General features: G+C 47.8%; 1 protein-coding gene across 1 annotated transcript; it reads right to left on the bottom strand.

Annotated features, from left to right (window-relative positions):
- Positions 1–724: 724 nt before the first annotated feature.
- On the bottom strand, positions 725–22,982 carry FAM186B (family with sequence similarity 186 member B). The gene is made up of 8 exons (XM_066254389.1): positions 22,887–22,982; positions 21,156–21,381; positions 15,042–15,224; positions 7,974–9,642; positions 6,894–7,086; positions 4,856–5,034; positions 3,973–4,158; positions 725–893 (listed from the first exon to the last, which is right to left on the bottom strand). The coding sequence occupies exons 1-8, from the start codon at positions 22,980–22,982 to the stop codon at positions 725–727; spliced, it is 2,901 nt and encodes a 966-aa protein (XP_066110486.1).
- Between the last annotated feature and the right edge of the window lie 347 nt (positions 22,983–23,329).

The raw sequence follows: 23,329 nt of genomic DNA, 5'->3' as shown, positions 1-23,329 counted from the left end.
CCTGGTCCCTGGGCCAGGGGCTGAGTGGAGGGGAGGGCAGAGGCCAAGTGAAAGATAAGAGATGGCTGTGTGCTAGGAACAGTAAGGGTGGGACAGTGCTCTTTAGCTGAATGAACTAAGGAAAGTAGTGTCTTAACTGAACTGACAAAAAATTGCCAGAGATGACCTCCTTCGCCCACACCATATGGATTTGGTACCTCCATGTCTCCATTTCTGCCACTTTTTCCACCACTGCTCAGAGCCACACTTGCCTTCGCCTCCCACACAGTGACACAGCACTGACTTATACATAATATTCCCCTTTGTTTTTATCTTGTGTGCTTTCAGGCTACTCACCAGTATTCCAGTTACTTATTTGCCCATGTCTTTGATAAATTCAAGAGTTCCTGACCCCTACTGTGTGCTAGGCACCAGTCGTGGCTGTCTCAGCTTCTTGGCTCCCAAAGGACAGCGACAACACTTGGGAGTCTTCTCTGATTAGTGTCCAGGTCTGTGGCCAGGTAGCCATGGACCTGGTTCCAAAAATCATTTGGGAAGGTGTGGGTTTCTGTGTGAGACAGAAAAACTTTAAAATAAGCATACCTCTATTTTATTAAAAATATACAGTTTGGGGAAGGAGGAAAGTAGTATTTCTCAATGTTCTAGGACTATTTAGCAACATCCTTGGTATTGAAAAACACCAACTGGGAACTTGAATTTGGAACAAGTTGCCATATGATTTTAGTCACCCTAAATTTTGAAAATCACTGGCTTGGGGATGGAGTGGGGATTGATTGTCTCGATCCTTCTGGCTTTTTAGGGTTCCAGGGAGAGACTTGCATGACTTTTTATGAACAAGTTCAGCTGACTCATCTGAGGCCTCCTGGCATTCCTTTCTTTGGGTTGCTGAGGCACTGAAAGAGTTAATACAGTTATAGGTGAGGGAATAGCAGGGACAAGGCCCCAGGATGTGAGTGCCCCCACCCAGCCCATCCAAGAGCTTCCCAGGTCTTTTTTGGGCCCAGACTTGGCCTGGACATGGACCTACTGAACACACATTTCTACCACATCCCAAGGGCTCTGCTTCTTTTCTTGTGAGTTTGTCTCTTGTCATATCACAGAATACTTCCCTCTTCCTTCCCCTCACTCTTCCCTACTTCTTCCTACCCATCTCCATCACCATCTAATCTCCTTTCCAGAAACCAAGTTATAAACTGTCTCCTCTGTCTGTAGCATGTTGGACATCTATGTGAGTCAGCACTCGCTGCATCTCAGTGCACACATGTAAACCACTCTGAACTTGAGCTGTGCAGGAATAGGCCCCAAGTGAGGAAGGGCGGTTAGAGTGAAGGTTAAGATTCTTCTCCAACTGCAGACAGTATTTGGTGTGTGCAGACATGTAGCTATCTTCCCTGTCAGATAGAAAGCCCAAGGGAGATGCTTGTGAGGCAAAGCAGAAAAAGATTTTGAAGGAGGGAGTCTGCTGGTTTTTCAGGGATATTATCTTCCTAGTGTCCCAAACCACAGTGGGAAGATGAATAGTCCTTCCCACATGCTGAGAGGACACCTGAGCAGACCTGAGATGAGACAGGCTGTCATTGCCAGGCAGATCAGAAAAACGGGGCAGTCAGAGTGAGTTTGGTGGTCCTAGTTATGAAACTAGATGGTGCTGTGAACTGGACAGCACAGCCAGGAGAGCTGGTGAGGTCAGCAAGATCACGAAGAGGTGAGTGGCCTGAAACCACACAGCAGGTAACCTTGAGGATTCATGGTGGGCCAGGGGCAGACAGCCAAAGAGAAGATGCACTTTTGGGAGTGGAAGTAGAGTGTGTGTCTCCAGAGGGACACGCACACTGAGTGCTCACAAAGAAAGCAGCATGGCCACACCTCCACCTCCGAGGCAGCCATAGCCTAGGCAGTGGCAGAGAACTTTTTTTAAAGAGTGGTAGATCCTACCTAACTGGTGATGGTGCAGTGGATAGAGCATCAACCTGGGATGCTGAGGATCCAGGTTTGAAACCCTGAGATCACTGGCTTGAGCACAGACTCATCCAGCTTGAGTGCGAGCTCATCTTGCTTGAGCGCAGGCTCACCAGCTTCAATGCAGGGTCGCAGGCTTGAACGTGGGATCAAACATGATCCCATGGTCGCTAGCTTGAGCAAGGGGTCACTGGCTCGGCTGGAGCCCCCCAGTCAAGGCACATATGAGAAAGCAATTAATGAACAACTAAGGTGCCGCAAGTATGAGTTAATGCTTCTCATCTCTTTCCCTTCCTGTCTCTCTCCTATCTCTCTCTGTCTCTTTCTCTCACTAAAAAAAAAAAGAAAAAGAAATAGTGGTAGATCCCCGTGCTACAATAACAAGATCCCAAGACAACTCAGGGAGCCGCCACACTGAAACACTGAGGGCCAGTCTGACATGCAGGTAGGTGGTGCCAACCTGAGAAGTGGATAAAGAAGACAGAAGAAGCAAAGCTTTGCCTCTATACCTGGTAGAGAGCTAAAGTGAATAAACTTGTGTAGAGTTGGAAAAGGGAGAAGAAAATTGTATTCACCTAAATTCCCCTGGAAAGGGAAAGCTGTCTGCTGGCAACAATATTTTGATAAGTGCTTAAGCCTGAAGCTGAGATCCCAGGGGAGGCCTGGGTGTGGGTGGAGTAGCTCTGCATGAGACAGGAAGGAGTTTTTGAATCTGCATGTTCTACCAAATAAAGGCTGCTGTTTGGTGCTGTTCACTGTGAATCTCTTTCCACATCACCCCCTTAAATTTTCCAAAAGTTATTAACATCAATGAAATGTTTGGGGCCAAATGGAGCATGTACCCTTGATATTTATGTGTGTGAGAAGAACAAAGGGGCTGGGGCCTCTGATTCAAACAGATGCCAAGTAGAGCCCAGGCACTGGCAGGGATGCAGAGAGAGAAGAGAAGGAACTCAGGAGAGACACCGCCATGGGGGCACCTTGGGCAAATTTTGCCAAATCTCGGGTCAGGGCCCCATTTGACTTCTTGGCTCATTCATTGTGCCAGTGTTGTTTTGGTTCTCAGTTAATTGTGTATGCTATAGCCAAATAAACTCAATAATAATAACACACATGCACACCCCTTAGAAACTCCAGAAACTGTACGCACTAGGTGGGCTATAATGCTAATATCCAGCTGGGACTCAGGCCAACTTCAGAGTGGAAGCCTAGCCAAGGACCAGCCTTCCCTGATGCTGCCATACTACCCTGTCTTACCTAAGTCCCTGTCTGGAGGAGGGTAGCAGCAAAAGCATCTTACAGCTCTTGGTTCTGTTTAGGTCTAGACTGGCAGGCTTTAGTGCCCGCTCCCTGTCAAAGATCTTTAGTTGGGGTAGGGCCAGGACCACAGGAGGCAGTTGGGATAGGTCATCTAGAAAAGCTGCTTAAAAGAGCCTTGAGTCTTCAATAATGACATCTTCAAGACAGGAGAGGCAAAGGAGAACTGAACCTTCTTAACCAGAAATGTTTATTGTTGGCCTATTGAGTCCTGCCTCCCTCTCCTCAGCTGCTGTTCCCAGGGACAGATCTTGAAGGCCTTACAGAAACAACAGTGCCAAAGACAGGCCCAGGCCCAAGTCTCAGGTTTATCATGTGCTTCTTGGTCTCCCTCATTTATCCATCCTGCACCTGGCTCTCTTTGAAAACAACCCCCAGACCTAGGGCGAGATACACTTCTTGAGCAATGAATGGGCAGCCCAGGAAGCAAGTAGAAGGAAAGACTTTTGTAGTGATTTTCCAAGACACGATGGAAAGTCCTTTGAGAAAACTAGATTGGTATTGGCGTGGGACCCAAGCTGATGGCTGATGAGGCAAGCAAGCATCACTCTGATGTGGCATAATAAATGAGGTCATTACTAATGTTTGGAAATAGACCTCCTGGGTTGCTGGACAGAGACAGTGTATATTCTGGTCCCCGCCCTTGCTGGGCACATCTCCCTGAATCCAGATGAACCAGCCAGCCTCACACCTTACTGGGCCTTGAGGACCATCAGGCTTTTATTGTAGGAGGAATGCACATCCAATACCAACAGCCGGGGAATATCTGGGCGCCACCCTAGCTCGTCCCAGGACAGGCTGGTGGAGGTCTTCTTTTCTATTGGGTGACTGGAGGACACCACGTCAGTCTTCCAAATAGCCTCCATATGGTTCCCCCGTTGGCTGGGGGTGGAAGAGTGGGGGTAGAGAGTATAAAAAAAGAGACAAAGAGTTAGACATATAGAGAAAAAGAGATTGAGAAGCAACAAGCTCTCCAGGGCCACAAGTACAAGAAACTGTTATTTTCCCTTCTCAAAGAGTTGTCACCTCTTCCCCTAAACTCTTAAGTCTCAGCTCCCTGGGGCTCCTTTGGCTGAGGAGTGGCTGAAAGAGGCTCCCCTCGGCACAGGTCCTGGGGCTGAGGCCCTGAACTGGGCCATATTAGGGTGGGTGTGGACATGGGACTTCTGGGCTGCCCATAGGCTCACAGTGTCTCTTTTTGACCCTGGGTGACAAGTGGGAATGATCAGGCTTGTTTATATGGATGAATCAATGGCAAGCGCCAGACCAATGCTTAGGGTAGAAATGGTTGTAAATTCTAAGCTGTGGGTTCTCAGAATCTTTCGGCTGTATAGTTTGAAACATATTTAGTTAGGCTGGTCACTGAAGACCACACACCACTGTACACACGCATACCCCCTCCTGAGCCAATGGCCAGAGCTGAGCAGGGCAGCTGAGAATACAGGTGCCTTGAAACTCATGGGGTGAGCCTTGCCTGTATGTGCACTTGAGTAGCTGCCAGACTTCCTAATGTGGCCACTCCTGCTCCCTGCCTACCTACCCAAACAGCTGGCTGTGCCCTTGGCTTCCCTGTACCTACTGGGCCATCTGCAGGGCCACACATTCCCGGTGCTTGGATGGAAGATGCTCTGGGGACTGCTTGCAGAAGGGGCTGCTGGAGTGGACACGCCGGAGTAAGGATGGGGACGGCTTGCTTTTCCTTGACTTTGGAGAAGTGACCACAGGGGTATGCAGGTGAATGTTCCACTCCAGCTGCAGCTAGAAGAACCAGCAAAGAGACATCAGGGAGACAGGAAGTTACCCCTCTCTAAGCCAGGAGGAGGCATTGCCTAACTCAGGGCTGAGCAGAGCAGGTGAGACCCAGGAATTAGAAACCCCTGAGACCCCAGGGTATCAAATTTTTTATAAATTCCTTGAATTCTTATTTACTAGATTAGTGCCTATCTTCCTTGCTGTGGAGAATCTGAACAATGGGTAAAACAGCAAGGAAAAAACCAAAGGAAGCCAGAGCAGCTGGAACTCCTGAGGTACTTGCAGGGTTCATGAACATGGGGCCAGGTTGTTCCTGGAATATTCTGGGTATATTTTCATCCAGTCCCCACCCAGGCACTGGGCAAGGAGCTGGGGGAGCCCTCAGCCACGAAAAGAAGTGTCATATGGTCCCTTCTGAACCTTAAAACCAATTTAGCGAGTTAAGACACAGGAAATGATTAGGACTAGTATAAGGTGACAGGAAGCTGAGTTGGGAGATGCCTTCACAGCCAAAGCTCTCCCAACTGCCTGCTGCTGGCACTTACACAGAGTCCCGTAGCATACTGCTCCTGCCTGACTTAGTCCACTGCTGTTCAGGGCTCAAGAGGCTTACCTCCCATCCCAACCCCAGGGGAGATCTCAGCAGGTTTTGAGTCACTGCTATGGGATTCTCTAATCCCTGCAAGCTGTGGGATAGCCCCTGAGCACCATGTCAGCATTCACTGCTTCTCTGCCCCAGTAACAGGGGAAGGAATAAAGGAAACTGAAGCCAGCCCTCAGTAAAAATGAGTCAAACCCAACAAATGGATTCAAAATAAATTTGGACTCTCAATAGCAATGCTAAAACCTAGAAGACAATGTGCAGTGTATTCAAAATCGTGCGGGAAAATGAAATCTTCCATATCCAGGCAACTGTCAATTAAGAATGAATAAGTAAAGATATTTTCATACAATGAGGGCCTCAGTGATTTTATCTGCCAGGCACCCTCTGTCAGGAAGTGACTAGAGGAGATGCTCCATGAAAACAACGGCGATGTGGCATCTAGCAAGCAGGGGAGTTGTCCCCAGAAGGAAGCAAAGCGAGTCCTCAGCACAAGGGTGAAGAGGACAGCTGTGCCCAGGCCTAGAAAACTTACAGGAGCAGGCAGAGACCGCAGCTGAGAAAGCCTCAGTGAAGAGCTGGGCCAGCAGGCTCCAGCTAGCTCCCCTCCAGAAGAGTCTTCTGTGGCTCTTTTTTGAAAGTCTTTCTTTATTGCTTTCCCCAAATATGGAGATTGCAAAGTTGCCCTTCCTTACGCTCAGGCCAGTCCTGCCTTTACCTCTTCCTGGTTCAGAGGCTTTAACCTGTTCTCTTTCTTTTCTTTTTTTTTTTTTTTTTTGTATTTTTCTGAAGCTGGAAACGGGGAGGCAGTCAGACAGACTCCCGTATGTGCCCGACTGGGATCCATCTGGCACGCCCACCAGGGGGCGATGCTTTGCCCCTCCGGGGCGTCGCTCTGTCGCAACCAGAGCCACTCTAGCGCCTGGGGCAGAGGCCATGGAGCCATCCCCAGTGCCCGGGCCATCTTTTGCTCCAATGGAGCCTCGGCTGTGGGAGGGGAAGAGAGAGACAGAGAGGAAGGAGAGGGGGAGGGGTGGAGAAGCAGATGGGCGCCTCTCCTGTGTGCCCTGACTGGGAATCGAACCTGGGACCCCCCACGCCAGGCCGACGCTCTACCACTGAGCCAACCGGCCAGGGCCTAACCTGTTCTCTTACCATCTACCCCTTTTGACCCCAGTCACACCCCACTTTCCTACTGGCTCATTTCCTGGCTCCATCCCTACTGGCTGCACTGATGCCAGAGATCACCAGGCAGGGGGCCCACCTTGGGGAACATGGTCACCATGCTGCTCAGGCACTCCTGGCGCCTCTCCTCCAGATCCTTCTGCTTGTTCGTCCAGGCCTGTAGGCGGAGGTACTGCAGGTGGTCAATGTTCTCCAGGAAGATGTGGAGATTCTGGGTCTTGTAAGCAGCCCCCATTTCTCGCATGGCTTGTATGTGGTTGATCACTTCTTGTCTGGAGAGAAAAGGAAATCATTTAGTGGGTGAAGGGATCTCCTTCCCCCCCAAGACTGTTAACCAGAGATGACTTTACATTTGTAATTCCTGCGATCAAGAAGAGAAGTGGGGCCCTGGCCGGTTGGCTCAGTGGTAGAGCGTCGGCCTGGCGTGCAGAAGTCCCGTGTTCGATTCCCGGCCAGGGCACACAGGAGAAGCGCCCATCTGCTTCCCCACCCCTCCCCCTCTCCTTCCTCTCTGTCTCTCTCTTCCCCTCCCGCAGCAAGGCTCCATTGGAGCAAGGATGGCCCGGGTGCTGGGGATGGCTCCTTGGCCTCTGCCCCAGGCGCTAGAGTGGCTCTGGTTGCGACAGAGCGAGGCCCCGGAGGGGCAGAGCATTGCCCCCTGGTGGGCAGAGCGTCCCCCCCTGGTGGGCGTGCCGGGTGGATCCTGGTCGGGCGCATGCGGGAGTCTGTCTGACTGTCTATCCCCATTAACAGCTTCGGAAAAATACAAAAAAAAAAAAGAAGAGAAGTGTAGGGTGATGAGAACTAGAGAAGACAGCAGAGAACGGTCAGGTGAGAAGCCTTGGGCCTGGGCTGGAAATAGGAAGAAAGTAAGGCAAATGAGGGAGCATATTAGGTAGGTTATGGAAGAGGGGTACGAAGAGAGAAAGAAATAACGAAGTGGCTTAAGAAAAAAGGCCCACTACAGGGAGAACAACATGTAAGTACCCTGCCTCCCACGCCTTCAGGGTTTCCCAAGGCTTAAGGGGGACCTTTTCCAGGCCTGGGGTGATTGCCCTTGTTCCCTTCCCCATGCTCCTCTTTTCCCTTTGGATTTGAGCTGTGCCCACACACTGTATGGGTGTGGGTGGATCCTGGGTGGGTGCCAGGGAGGACCTACCGGAGGCTGTGGAAGCGTCTGTAGAAGATATACTTATGGCACAGGCTCTGCAGCCTGAGTATATTCAGCTCCATGGCGGTAGTGGTGAGGTCCAGGGCCTTGCTGCGCAGGTAGTGGGGCAGCCCTGGCTCAGCAGCCTCACTCAGGAGCTGCAGGTTCTTCCTCTGGGCCTCCACGTCCATGTGGTATACCTTCCCCTTCAGAGTTATTGAGGATATATGCAAAGGGGGCTGGGTTACCTTTCGGATGAAGGCCCCTCTGATAGGAACAGAGGCTGATTTCTTGGGCTTTGTGGGAACCCGGCAGGTCTGTGGTTTCTGGGTAAACTCAGTTGAACTCATGGTCCTCTGTTTTCCTGGGGCAGGCTGATGGGTATTAGGGGACCTGGGTAAGGGTGGCCTCCTGACCTGGCAAGCAGATCGGGCCTGGCGGGGGGGTGATGCCAGTGATGCCTTCTCCAAGTCCCTCCATCGACTGGTGGTCACAAAGAGCATCCTCTCCTCCTCCTCCTTTGGCTGCTCTAGCTCCCTCCGTGGGCCCCCTTCCTCCTTTTCGGGCCGGACCAATCTCCGCTGCTGCTCCTTTGCCACCTCCTCCATCTCCCAGTGCCTCAGCTTCTCCTGGTGCTCCTGCTCCAGCAGGGCCCACTTCTTCTGTCGCTGCAGCCACATCTCCTCTTCCTCTTGCCACTGCTGCCTCTGCCTCTCCCAGCTGAGTTCCTCTTCCCAGTGTTCTACCTTGCTTTCCAAGGCTACCATCCTGGAGCTCTCTGGAGACAGCTGCTCCCTAAAATGGTGCTTCATTTGGAGTCCTCCTTTCTCTTGGGCTTCTCCCTGGAAGAAGTCCTTCTGGTCTTTGAATTCATGGCCTGAGCTCTCTGCCACTGGTATTTCCCATTTCTGAGGAAACTTATGGTCTACCAAGAATGGCAACTCAAGCTGAAGACTTCCAGCATCCCTGCTGCTGTATACATCTGCAATCCTTGAATTAATAGTCATGGTGGAAAGTGGCTGATATGTCAAAGACCTAGCAGCACTATCCCCAGCTGTGGCCATGGAATTTAGGGAAAGTGGTGAAAACAACTGATCCTCCTTCTTGGGTTCCTGTTGGGTTTCCTCCATGACTGGTTCTTTCTTTGGGAGGTTCTCAGGGGAGCCTGGAGAGTTAACAAAGATTTTGGCCAGGTCTTCTGTTGTACCTCTAGCATATTGAGCTTTCTTCAGCTGGAACTCTAAGGTATGCTTTATCAGGAGAAGGCCCTGGTACTTTTCCCCTAGAATTTCTACCTGCCTTAGTAGAGCATCCCTCTTACTCTCAAGGACTTGGATGGACTGCTGGAAATATAGCCTCTGGCTCCTGAGTTCTTTGGTCATCTCTATTTTCAGCTGCCGGTATTTGGTCTCCAGACTGCTATTCTCATTGTACTGGAGGATCAAGGCCTTGTTGAGGTTCTCCACAACAGCATACATATACCTGATAGCCCTGACCTCCCCCTGGTTGAACATGGCAGAGTCCAGGAGTTCCTGCAGCATGGACTTCACCTCAGAAACCCTCATGGAGGTAGTATTTTTGTCCTGGAGCATCTTCTTCGGGCTCAGTGGCTGATAGTAAGGGGTAGATTTTTGTAGGCTTTGTTGCCTCCAGCCTTGCCAGAATATGTGTCTGGGCACTAGAAGAAATAGAGAAAATAAAGGCAACAAGCTCCCATGGGTCCAGGTGCCGCTTGGCCAAATTCCCATGCAGCCCTCTGAGAGCTTTGACAAGAAAGGAGCTGGGGCTATATGTGAAGCCAGGGGAGTTATTGTCAGGAGAGATCTTTGCCAGACTCAGAGCTTGCCCAGGGCTTAGCTGTCAGGGCCCAAAGGGGCCTGGAACTATTCAATCCAGTTCAACTCAATTCAGAGTACTGCTGATCCTCCTTATTTCCCTGGAGTTAAGTTATTGTTCTAATCATGCTACTTCCCAGCCTCAATACCTGTGTTTACCAACTATCCAAACTTTGGTAGGGTGTCGGCCTGGTGTATGGCTGTCCTGGTTTCTAGAGAAGTGACCATCTGCTTCTCTGCTTCTCTCCCTCTCCCCTTTTTCACCCTCTTCCCCTATTTTAGCTAGTGACTTGATTGGTTCGAGCGTCGGTACTGGGCACTGAGGATAACTCAGTTGGTCAGAGCGTGTCAGCCTCTGGTGCTAAAAGTAGCTTGGTACTTGAGCATCAGCCCCAGATGGGGTTGCTGAGTGGATCCCAGTCAGGTGCATGCGGGAGTCTGCCTCACATCTCTCCTCCTCTCACTTAAAAACAACAACTTTGGAAGCCTACCTGGCACTTAGATTCCAGATCACTTGGGAAGCTTTATTTCCCTTTCTGGTTATCACTGGACTGTGTTTGTAGAGAATCACATCATCCTGTAACTGTTACATGTGTTTGTTTGTTTTAGTGACTAATATCTTTTTCCGGAAGTTACAAACTCCTTTGATATCTTTTTTTTTTTTTTTTTTTTACAGAGACAGAGCGAGAGTCAGAGATAGGGATAGATAGAGACAGACTGACAGGAATGGAGAGAGATGAGAAGGATCAATCATCAGTTTTTCATTGTGGCACTTTAGTTGTTCATTGATTACTTTCTCATATTTGCCTTGACCAGGGGTCTACAGCAGACTGAGTAACCCCTTGCTCAAGCCAGAGACCTTGGGTCCAAGCTGGTGAGCTTTGCTCAAACCACATGAGCCCGCGCTCAAGCTGGCGACCTCGAGGTCTCGAACCTGGGTCCTCAGCATCCCAGTCCGATGCTCTATCCACTGCACCACCGCCTGATCAGACTCCTTTGATATTTTGATGAAAGGGAACCTTCTCCCCAGGAAAATATCCACAAACACAGATCCTTCACTCTGTGTTTAACCGTTCATAGGTGTCAGCTCCTCAGGGCTGGGCCATGGTCATATTTGTATCCCCTTGAATCTGCCCTGTGTAGCACTACTGGAATGGTTATCTTGGAGCATCCATTCATTTGCCTGTTCATCGAACATTACTGGAAAAATAAAGAACATTGGCTAACTTTGGGTGAAGGCTAGAGGAAATATGGAAATTGAATGACACTGAAGTCAAGCTAGTATCAAGGTAATCTTGTCAGAGAGTTTGGTTCTAGTGGTTCAGAGCTTGGATTCTGGAATCAGATAACTTAGGCATGGATCCCATCCTTATCAGTTGCTTTGGGCAAATTTCCTAACTTCTCAGTACCTCCATTTCTGAAAAATGAGGGTAATCATAACATCTAACTCATACTATTTAACTTAAAGCATGTTTAGTGCCATAGTATGAGATAATTCAATAATACCTAAAAAGAAATGAGTAAGACACAGCCTTTGCCCTCTAGGAGTTTATAATCCAGCAGGGAAATAAGTCAAGTATGCCAATAACTATATTTGGAGAAATAATATGTTAAGGATTGTAGGAGAGATTGTCTCCTTTTCATCCACCTTTCCCTGCTTCCTCCCTGCCCCGACTATGCATCATGCTTGATGATAAGGAACCTGGCCATAAAAATCAATGATAAAATGCTTTAAAGATTTTAATTATTAATTTTACAGAAAGGATGGGGGAACTAAAAGTAATACGGTATAACAATAAATTGATGGGTTATAAATACATGTAATATAGATAATGATCATTGATATATTATGTGATATAAAGATATATATAAAAGTAGTTGCACTCTAGTTGTTCATTGGTTGCTTGTTATATGTGCCTTGACCAGGCAAGCCCAGGGTTTCTAACCAGTGACCTCAGCATTCCAGGTCGATGCTCTATCCACTGCACCACCACAGGTCAGACAATAACTAAATGCTAATGTTAGCTATTGTTTATTAAGCCATGAGCATGTTCTAGGTATCATGCCAGATGTCTGTACCAAGTGGAACCCCGCAAATGGGCAATGTCCTCTCCATTTTGTATATGAGGAAAGTGAGGTTCAGAAAGATGAAGTAACTTGCCCAAAGTCACACAGCCAGAAATAGGCACATGGGATTCAAACAAAGGTCTGTCTGACTCTAAGGCCCATGCTATAGGATAAGATTAAGAAGCCATACCTGGCTCTGGCCAGTGGATAGAACATAGGCCCAGTCTATGGACGTCACGGGTTCAATTCCTGGTCAGGGCACAGAAGAAGAGACCATCTGCTTCTCTCTGCCCTCCCCCTTTTTTCCATCTTCCTCCTCCTGCAGCCAGTGGCTCAATTGACTTGAGCGTTGGCCCCGTGTACTGAGGATAGCTTTGTTGGTCTAGCGTCAGCCTTAGGCTTTAAAAATAGCTCAGTAGGCCCTGGCCGGTTGGCTCAGCGGTAGAGCGTCGGCCTAGCGTGCGGAGGACCCGGGTTCGATTCCCGGCCAGGGCACACAGGAGAAGCGCCCATTTGCTTCTCCACCCCTCCGCCGCGCTTTCCTCTCTGTCTCTCTCTTCCCCTCCCGCAGCCGAGGCTCCATTGGAGCAGGGATGGCCCGGGCGCTGGGGATGGCTCTGTGGCCTCTGCCTCAGGCGCTAGAGTGGCTCTGGTCGCAACATGGTGACGCCCAGGATGGGCAGAGCATCGCCCCCTGGTGGGCAGAGCGTCGCCCCTGGTGGGCGTGCCGGGTGGATCCCGGTCGGGCGCATGCGGGAGTCTGTCTGACTGTCTCTCCCCGTTTCCAGCTTCAGAAAAAAAAAAATGAAAAAAAAAAAAAATAGCTCAGTACTTGAGCATTGGCCCATGATAGGGGTTGCTGGGTGGATCCTGGTCAAGTGCATGTGGGAATCTGCCTCACTATCTCTTTTCCTCTCACCACCCTCCCCCCATAAAAAGAAAAGAAAAAAAAGCCATGCCTGTCCAATGGTGACAGCAGATAGAGCATCAACCTGGAATGCTGAGGTCCCAGGTTTGAAACCTTGAGGTCGCTGGCTTGAGTGCAGGCTTATCTGGCTTGAAAACAGGCTCACCAGCCTGAGCACAGGATCGTGTTGCTGGTTTGAGTCTGAGGTTACTGGCTTGAGCCCGAGGCTGCTGGCTTGAGCAAGGGGTTGCTGGCTCAGCTAGTGCCCCCCTCCCCCATCAAGGCACGTATGAGAGCAATCAATGAACAACTAAAATGACGCTACTATGAGTTGATACTTCTCATCTCTCTCCCTTCTTGTCTCTCTCTCTCTCTCAAAAAAGAAAAGGAAAAAGAAAAAATGCTCTGGCCGGTTGGCTCAGCAGTAGAGTGTTGGCTTGGTGTGTGGAAGTCTCAGATTCAATTCCTGGTCAGGGCACACAGGAGAAGTGACCATCTGCTTCTCCACCCCTCCTTTTTCTTTCTCTTTCTCTCTCTCTTCCCTTCCCATAGTCATGTCTCCAATGGGTCAAGCAAGTTGGCCCCAGGCACTAAGGATGGCTCCATGGCCTTGCCTCAGGTGCTAAAATAGCTCAACTGGCAAGCAACAAAGCAGCAGCCCCAGATGGGCAGAACATCGCTTAGTAGGGGGCTTGCCAGGTGGATCCTGGTCAGGGTGCATGCAGAAGTCTATCTCTCTGCCTCACTGCCTCTCACTTAATATAAAAAAAAGAAAGAAAGAAGAGAGAGATAGAGAGAAAGGGAGAGAAAGGAAAAGAAGGAAAAGAAAGAAAAGAAAAAAGAAAAGAAAAGAAACTCCCCCAAATAAAAATGAATAAATAAAAAGAAGCCGCCTGACCTGTGGTAGTGCAGTGGCTAGAATGTCAACCTAGAACGCTGAGGTCACTGGTTTGAAACCCCAGGCTTGCCTGGTTAGGGCACATACGACAAGCAATCAATGAACAACTATGACCTCACTCCCTCTCTCCCTAAAATTAATAAATAAAATCTTTTTTAAAAACTTAAAAAGAAGCCAGAAAACCTAAGTGTAGAGCCTTGTTTCACCACAAGCTTTTCTTGTGGTCTCCTCTCTTGGGCTTCAATGTTCTTTTTTTCTTTTTTTAATTTTATTTATTCATTTTTAGAGAGGAGAGAGAGAGGGAGAAGAGAGAGACAGAGAGGGAGAAGGGGGGAGGAACTGGAAGCATCAACTCCCATATGTGCCTTGACCAGGCAAGCCCAGGGTTTCGAACCGGCAACCTCAGCATTTCCAGGTCAACGCTTTATCCACTACACCACCACAGGTCAGGCTCGGGCTTCAATGTTCTTATCTACAAAATATAGGAGTTAGATAATCTCAGGTCACTTCTAGTGCTGATAGGAGTAAAATACCAAGGTTGAACCTTGTTGCTGACTGACTACTTCTAGAATGGCCACAACTGAGAAGGTTCTGGAACCTTTGGCTGAGTCTCACCAGACTTTTGGCTCTGTGGCTGGGTTTGCAGTAAGGAAAAGAAGCTTGTAGCCTCAGGCTCTAGCTACAAGCTCCAGCCTTTCTGGCTTTGTTCCCCAGAACTTGCATGAGGCCACAGCTCTAGGGAGCACCAATAGGATCCTGTCTCCACACCACCCCTTCCTCCAGCCCTGAGAGACAGCTCAGAACTGCCTCAGTGCTGCCTGACCAGGCAGTGGCACAGTGGATAGAGCGCCGGATTGGGACACAGAGAACCCAGGTTCAAAACCCCGAGGTGACCAGCTTGAGCGCGGGCTCACCAGCTTGAGCACAGGGTTGCTGGCTTGAGTGTGAGATCATAGACATGACCTCATGGTCGCTGGCTTGAAGCCCAAGGTTGCTGGCTTGAGCAAGGGGTCACTCGCTCTGCTGTAGCCCCCCAGTCAAGGCACATATGAGAAAGCAATCAATGAACAACTAAGGTGCCGCAACCAAGAATTGATGCTTCTCATCTCTCTCCCTTCCTGTGTGTCCCTCTCTTTGACTCTCTGTCTCTGTCAAAAAATAAAATAAAATATAACTGCTCAGAAAAAAAAATAATAACTACTCAGTGCCATTTTGGGTTCAATATCCCAACCCCTCACCACTACCCATTTATCTCAGAAAAAGCTTTCCTTTTATCTGAGCCAGAAAGATCCCCACAGACCCTGGTATGTAACTTCTCCCCTGAGATGGCATCCACCCTCCCAGGCCCCCTCCTGGGTACTCCAACCTACTTTGTGCCCTTTTCTTTTGTCCATCAATTAGAGTGGAGCAAAGGGAAATGAGAGACTCGATGCCTCCTTTGGCAGTGATGAGGGAGAGAGGTAACACCTTCTCCATCACTTCAATCCATTTGTCCATGCCTTCTTCTTCATTCTCACTCTTCTTGTTCCTGATCTCATTGGTCAGACTATCACCTGGAGAGGGAGTGGGAGGTTTAGGCTGAGAATAATCTACCTTCTAGGGAGCCCTAAGCAGCCCTATCGCAGAGGGGTGACAACAGCAGGCTTTGAGGTCAAATTGGTTTCACTTCTTACTAGCTGTGTGATATTGAGCATGTCACTTATTCCCCTGAGCCTCAGTATCCTTGCCTATAGAAGGATTGAGTGGAGATTAAATGAAATAGTATCTGTGAAATGATCAATATGAGGCCTGTCATGTAAAAAACATATAATAGACATTAAACATTATTGTTGTACTATAGGGCCATGGATATGTCTGCCTTGTTAATGTTCTATCCCCATATTGCCTAGGTCAATACCTGGATAATTAAACGAATTAACTGGAGTCAATAGCCCTGCTTAGTTCTTGGGGGCAGCTGAAGAACCATTGTTCTGGCATCAGGGCAGCGTGAGGGGGTGGGGCACATCTCTATACCACCTTCCTTCCACATTGCAGTCAGCTACCACACTTCACAGCAGACTAAGGTCTTATAATGGGAAAACTCTAATGATAGAGGTAAGCACCGGGCTCCAGTGCTGCATGCAAGCTGGTCCACACCCAAATGACTATACTAGTTTCTGACAGCTGGCATCAGTGCTGCTTGGCCCAGTGCCCATGCAGTAAGTGAAGGAAAAACAACTTGTTTACCTCATGTTCTTTTCTTCAACCATCCCCCACCCAACCCCTTTCATCTGGATTTCTCCTAAGGGGGACTGAAGAAAAAACAACTTGTTTTCCACTGCCCAACCACCTTCATCTGGGAAGGGGTCCCCAGCCCCCTTCATCTGGCTTCTCAGACCATCTCCCAACCCCTTCGTCCAGTTAATGATATCCCACCTCTCCCTTCCCCCTTCTGGTAGCCATTTAAACTAGCCAGTTGAGAAAGAATAACCAGCCAATGGGGCAAGACCCAGCCCAGGGCCCACTTTAGGGATAAAAACAGAACCCACCCACCCCCGCCCCCAAGCTTGCTGGCCAGCTTTCACTAGCAGCAGCACACCTGTCTGCAGAAATTATTAAAGTTGCCTTGCCAAAGTATTTTGTCTCCACGAGTCTTGCTTAATTGCAACTCTAACATAAGGGTCATTTAGTACTGTGAATAACACTCTTGGGTTACTGAATAAAGTAGCTAGTATATGCTACCAAAAACTGTTAGAACTAATAAATTAAGTAAAGTTGCAGGATACAAGATCAACATACAAAGATCAATTGCATTTCTATACACTAACAATGAACTATATGAAAAAGAAATAAAGAAAACAACCCTATTTACAATAGCATAAAAAACAATACATACCTAGGAATAAATTTAACCAGGGAGGTGAAAGATCTCTACACTGAAAACTATTCTATTAAGTTATTGATGATAGAAATTGAAGAGGACACATATAAATGGAAAGATACCTCATGTTCATGGACTGGAAAAATTAATATTAAAATGTCCAACCTGACCAGGTAGTGGCACAGTGGCTAGAGCATTCTGGGATGCCAAGGACCTAGGTTTGAAACCCCAAGGTTGCTGGCTTGATCCTGGGCTCATCCAGCTTGAGTGCGGGGGCGGGGTTGCCGGCTTGAGCATGGGATCATAGACATGACCCCATGGTCACTGGCTTGAGCCCAGAGGCCACTGGCTTAAAGCCCAAGGTCACTGGCTTGAGCAAGGGGTCACTGGCTTGGCTGGACCCCCCCCCCAATGAAGGTACAAATGAGAAAGCAATCAATGAACAACTAAGGTATTGCAACCAAGAATTGATGCTTCTCATCTCTCCCTTCCTGTTGGTCTGTCCCTCTTTCTCTCTCACCCTCTCACACTAAAAACAAAAAGTCCATACTACCCCAAACCATCTATAGATTCAATGCAATACAAATGGCATTTTTTTTTTCAGAAATAGAAAAAGACAATTCTAAAATTTCAAAAGAGCCAAAGCAATTTTTTTTTTAAGCCAAAGCAATCTTGGAGGAAAAAAACAACATCACACTACCTGGTTTCAAACTATATTACAAAGCTGTGGTAATCAGAACAGTATGATACTGCATAAAAACAGACACATTAAAAAAATAAAACAGACACATAGACCACTGGGATAGATTCAAGAGCCCAGAAATAAACACATGCATTGTATATGGCCAACTAGTATTTAATGAGGGACCCAAGAATACACATTGGTAGAGGATAGTCTCTTCAATAACTGGTATTGGTAAACCTAGACATTCATTTGCAAAAGAACTTGGATTCCTATCTTATACCACTCACAAAAATTAATTTTTTTTTATTAAGTAAGAGGTGGGGAGAAAGAGAGACAGACTCCCACATGCGCCTCGACTAGGATCCATCCAGCAAGCCCCCTACCAGGCGATGCTCTGCCCATATGAGATCGCTGCCTCATGGTTCAGCAACCAAGGTATTTTAGCACCTGAGGCAAGGCCATGGAGTCATCCTCAGTGCCTGGGGCCAACTTGTTCAAACCATTCAAGCCATGGCTGCAGAAGGGGAAGAGAGAGAGAGAGTAAAAGGGGAGGGGTGGAGAAGCAGATGGTCACTTCTCTTGTGTGCCATGACCGGTAATTGAACCCAGGACTTCTACATGCCAGGCTGATGCTCCATCACTGAGTCAACTGGCCAGGGCCTCAAAAAAATTAACTTGAAATGGATTAAAGACTTAAATGAAAGACCTGAAACCATAAAACTCCTAGAGAATAACAGGGGAAAGCTTTCTTGATATTGGTCTTGGCAATGGTTTTTTGGAAATGACACCAGAAGAAAAGGCAACAAAACCAAAAATAAACAAGTGACACTACATCAAACTAAAAGGTTTCTGCAGGAAAATAAATGATCAACAAAATGAAAAGACAACCAACAGAATGAGGAAAAATATTTGTAAACCATATGTCTGATAGTGTTAATATCCAAAATATATAAGGAACTCATACATTCAGTAACAACAACAAATACAATTTAAAAATGGGCAAGGCCCTAGCCGGTTGGTTCAGCAGTAGAGTGTCGACCCGGTGTGTGGAAGTCCCAGGTTTGATTCCTGACCAGGGCACACACAGAAGAAGCGACCGTCTGCTTCTCCACCCTTCTCGCCATCCCTCTTCTCTTCCCCCCAACCCCCCACCCCGCAACCATGGCTCGATTGGTTCAAGAGTTGGCCCTGGGCACTGAGAATAGCTCAGTTAGTCCAAGCATTGGCCCCAAACAGGGGTTGCTGGGTGGATCCTGGTCAGGGTGCATGCAGGAGTCTGTCTCACAATCTTCCCTCTTTTCACTTTAAAAAAAGAAGAGAAGGCCCTGGCCGGTTGGCTCAGTGGTAGAGCGTCGGCCTGGCGTGCAGGAGTCCCGGGTTTGATTCCCGGCCAGGGCACACAGGAGAAGCGCCCATCTGCTTCTCCACCCCCCCTTCCTCTCTGTCTCTCTCTTCCCCTCCCGCAGCCAAGGCTCCATTGGAACAAAGTTGGCCCGGGCGCTGAGGATGGCTCTATGGCCTCTGCCTCAGGCGCTAGAATGGCTATGGTTGCAGCAGAGCGACGCCCCAGATGGGCATAGCATTGCCCCCTGGTGGGCATGACGGGTGGATCCCAGTCAGGCGCATGCGGGAGTCTGTCTGACTGCCTCCCCGTTTCCAACTTCAGAAAAATACAAAAAAAAAAAAAAAAAAAGAAAAGAAAAGAGAAGAAAAAGAATTAAGTGTTGGTGAGGATGTTGAGAAAAGGGAACTCTCATTGGTTACCAGGAGGTGGGAAGTGGGAATAAATGAGGAAATATTGGTCAAAGGGTAACAAACTTTTTTTTAAAGATTATTTATTTTTTAATTCATTTTCGAGAGGAGAGAGAGAAAGAAAGAAGGAGCAAGAAGCATAAACTCCCATATGTGTCTTGACCAGCCAAGCCCAGGATTTCTTTTTTTTTTTTTTAAAGATTTTATTTATTCATTATAGGGAGGAGAGAGAGAGAGAGAGAGAGAGAGAGAGAGAGAAGGGGGGAGGAGCAGGAAGCATCAATTCCCATATGTGCCTTGACCAGGCAAGCCCAGGGTTTTGAACCGGCAACCTCAGTGTTTCCAGGTTGACGCTTTATCCACTGCGCCACCACAGGTCAGGCAAGCCCAGGATTTCTTTTTTTTTTTTTTTGTATTTTTCTGAAGCTGGAAACGGGGAGAGACAGTCAGACTCCCACATGCGCCCGACCAGGATCCACCTGTCACGCCCACCAGGGGCGCCGCTCTGCCCACCAGGGGGCAATGCTCTGCCCCTCTGGGACGTTGCTCTGCCGCGACCAGAGCCACTCCAGCGCCTGGGGCAGAGGCCAAGGAGCCATCCCCAGCGCCCGGGCCATCTTTGCTCCAATGGAGCCTTGGCTGCGGGAGGGGAAGAGAGAGACAGAGAGGAAGCAAATGGGCGCTTCTCCTAAGTGCCCTGGCCAGGAATTGAACCCGGGTCCCCCGCACGCCAGGCCAACGCTCTACCGCTGAGCCAACCGGCCAGGGCCAAGCCCAGATTTCTAACTGGCAACCTCAGCATTCCAGGTGGACACTTTACCCACTGCGCCACCGCAGGTCAGGCCTCAAACTTTTGTTTATAAGATAAATAAGTTCTGGGGATCCAATGTGCAGCATGGTGACTATAGTTAATAATACTGTAATGTATACTTGAAATTTGCTAAGATTTCAAGTATATGTTCTCATCACATAAAAAAAGGGGTAACTATGTGAGATGATAAATATGTTAAGTATCTTGATTGTGCCCTGACCAGGTAGTGTCATCTCAATACACCCAAGTTGTTGGTTTGATCCCCAGTCATTACACATGGAAGGATCAACCAATGAATATATAAATAAGGGAAAACAACAAATCGATGATTCTCTCCCACTTCCTCTCTCTCTATCTCTAAAATCAATCAATCAGTAATTTTTTATTTTTTTATTTTTCTGAAGTTGGAAACGGGGAGGCAGTCAGACTCCCACATGTGCCTGACCGGGATCCACCTGGCATGCCCACCAGGGGGCGATGCTCTGCCCATCTGGGGCGTCGCTCTGCTGCAACCATAGCCATTCTAGTGCATGAGGCAGAGGCCATGGAGTCATCCTCAGCGCCCGGGCCAACTTTGCTCCAATGGAGCCTCGGCTGCAGGAAGGGAAGAGAGAGACAGAGAGGAAGGAGAGGGGGAGGGGTGGAGAAACAGATGGGCGCTTCTCCTGTGTGCCCTGGTCGGGAATCGAACCCGGGATGCCTGCACGCCAGGCCGACGCTCTACCACTGAGCCAATGGGCCAGGGCTCAATAAAAATTTTTTAAAGTAATTTGATTGTGGTAATCATTTCACAACATATATGTATATCATTGTACACTTGAAATTTACACAGTGTTGCCTGACCTGTGGTGGTTCAGTGGATAAAGGAAGCGCTGACCTAGAATGCTGAGGTTGCCGGTTGGAAACCCTGGGCTTGCCCAGTCAAGGCACATAAAAGAAGCAACTACTACATGTTAATGCTTCCAACTCCTCTCCCCTCTTTCTCGCTCTCTAAAATCAATAAATAAAATCTTAAAAAGAAAAAAAGAAATTTACACAGTGTTATTTGTCAAATCTCAATAAAACCAAAAAATTAAATGAAATAGCTAGGGTGGGTTTGAATTTAGTTTCTATCTTGCTAAAAAATGAAATATAATGGCATCACATATGGCAGCTAATGTTACATTCCTGACAATTACATGTTTGCCACTCTGGGGAGTGAAGGTGATGTGTTGTGACATGAGTGGGAGAACATTTCACTGGAGGGGCACACTGCACTGCTCCCTCTCCACCTGCCTCCCTGCACGCCCTGCCCAGAGAACGCGGTGGTGAAAGGAAGAGGCTGATCGAGCAGGGAAGCACCTGCCCTCAGGACTACACACAGCCTGCAGACTCACCCCAGTCTCCCAGCCAGTGGAGAATTTCGTGTAAGTGCTTCTCTTTAGTTTTAGCATCTTTGGAGAAAGAAGCAATTTTCTCTAACAAGGTGAATCTATTCTTGCCCTTTTGTTCCATCTGGTGAGATTTGGCCTTTTCTTTTAAATCATATCCTAATTCTTCCTGGAAGCGGTTGATGACACAATTGACATTGTCCAAGATGTTGGAGAGCTGGGAAGAAATATCCTATATGGAAGACAGAAGACTGTAAGTTTAGAGGTGTGAGCTCTGGAGCCAGATGCCACGTTCTAGTAGTGTGATCTTAGATAAATCATTCAACTCTCGGGGTCTCTGTGTTCTTATTTGTAAAGTGGGAAGCATTATAGTACCTATGCAGTGGTGGGATTCAGCCAGTTTGACCGGTTCAGCAGAACCAATATCTAATATTTTGTTGAGTTCAGCGAACTAGCTGTTAAAATGGCACTTATAATCAGGGTTCTCTCTAAGGTGGGCGCCTGGGCAACTGCCCAATGTGGAAATCACAAATTTATATTTCTTACTCTTTTTTAATGTTTATCTGTGCAATAGCGTATTCTAAGTGCCCATAGTAATGTTCATTCTGTCCATAGGTAAAGGAATGGGATCCTACTCCTACAGTGAAAAGATGGTTAAGGATAAATCACACAGCCGATGATGCTCAGATAAAAGTGAAGAAAACTGCAACTAAGGACGCCAATCAAGAAGCAATATGGGCGATTTCCCTGGCCCCTGTCTTGCGGACCAGTGAACCTTGCCCGGGATGCACTCTAAATAAAGCTTCTGCTCGTCCATTAAAAAAAAAAGAAGAAGAAGAAGCAATATGGAAATATCTTAAATAACTGTTTTATTGTTTTTTCAGTATTAATTAATATTTTAAAACTTTCTTATAACAATCAAGTTTTGTATACCTCTTTTATTGTTCTTATTTAAGTATTAAATGCATGAAATAATAAACTACCTCTCAGTATATCGTGTTTTTATACTTAAAACAGTCTTTAGGGCAGAGAACCAGTTGTTAAATTATTTGAATCCAACCACAGTACCTACATCACAGTATTTTTGTAAATATTAAATGAATTAATATTTGTAAAGCACTTAGAACAGTGTCTGGCACATACAATAATCACTGTCATTTTGATGATTAAGACCAGGTCAGGGAGAGAGTACTATAAATCCACAGCAAACATTTATTCAGAATTTCAGAATTTGTTGGGGGATGTCTGGACATCACACAAGGATCCAGAGGCAACAGACTGGAAAAATTGGGCCCCAAGAAACAAGATTAGAGGTTCCCATAAAAAATACACTAGAGGCTCATGACCAGGCTGATTCCAGCCTTTTGCCATTTCACTGTGAGCTTCTAGGGCTCAGCTTGGGGCATTCTGACAGGTCAGCAAGAACAGACCCCAATCATCAACTCTGGGTCCCTCCTCTTGCCTTGCTTGGACCCACTCTATATGTCTAGGGCCATCCTGGGCTTTCTGCAGGCTGTTCCCTTCTGGGGTCCAGCCCTGCCTCAGGGGGGTGGCCACCCTGCAGAGGCCAGGTCCAGGGGGTGGATATTTGTATTAATCTGTCTGCAAAGCCAGTTTGCCTCGTATCCCAGGACCCTGAAGTGCCCAGATCTTGAATCTTGACCAAATCTGGGATCAGTCCCCAGCTGCCACATCAGATCCCAACAGAAGCGTTAACTCCCTCATTTCCAGGGTTACCTCTTGAGCCCGAGTTAGCTGAGCAGCCTCAATCCTCGAGATGATGGCTTTCACTGATACAGGAGCCACCAACTGTGGGGGCTCATCTTTCTCCATTTGGGGCACTTTGTCAGTCACAAAGATGTCCTGTGTCTGTAGCACACAAGCCTGCCTGGACCCATGATGTTGGCTGCTTTAGAGTTAAGGGCACTGGGGCAGCTTCTGAGTACCCTATGTCTAGCACAGCTCCCAGTAACTGTCAGACATCAGGTTCCAACTGACCTTCTTTTCTCCAGTGACATCATCAGTTTGATTGGAAGAATGAATCCCTGTCATCTATCTGCTTGATTATCTAGCTGTTACCTAATACATATTAACTTTTAAAAAAATCATTAAATGTTTTGCTCCCAAGCTGTTAATGGCTAAAAATAGAAAAAAGCAACAAGAAAAAGTTCTTTTCCCAA

This window comes from Saccopteryx bilineata, chromosome 2 (assembly GCF_036850765.1).
Source record: "Saccopteryx bilineata isolate mSacBil1 chromosome 2, mSacBil1_pri_phased_curated, whole genome shotgun sequence".
Lineage (NCBI taxonomy): Eukaryota > Metazoa > Chordata > Mammalia > Chiroptera > Emballonuridae > Saccopteryx > Saccopteryx bilineata.
This window is presented reverse-complemented; position numbering and strand designations above follow the sequence as displayed.

Bases quoted from the DNA above. Each gene is read 5' to 3' on its own strand.
- FAM186B (XM_066254389.1), bottom strand. From the start codon at position 22,982: ATGGAGAAAGATGAGCCCCCACAGTTGGTGGCTCCTGTATCAGTGAAA. The intron at 15,225-21,155 runs GTGAGTCTGCAG...CTCCCTCTCCAG, and splicing joins CCACTGGCTGGGAGACTGGG to GTGATAGTCTGACCAATGAG. The intron at 9,643-15,041 runs GTAGGTTGGAGT...TATTTCTTCTAG, and splicing joins ACAAAAGAAAAGGGCACAAA to TGCCCAGACACATATTCTGG.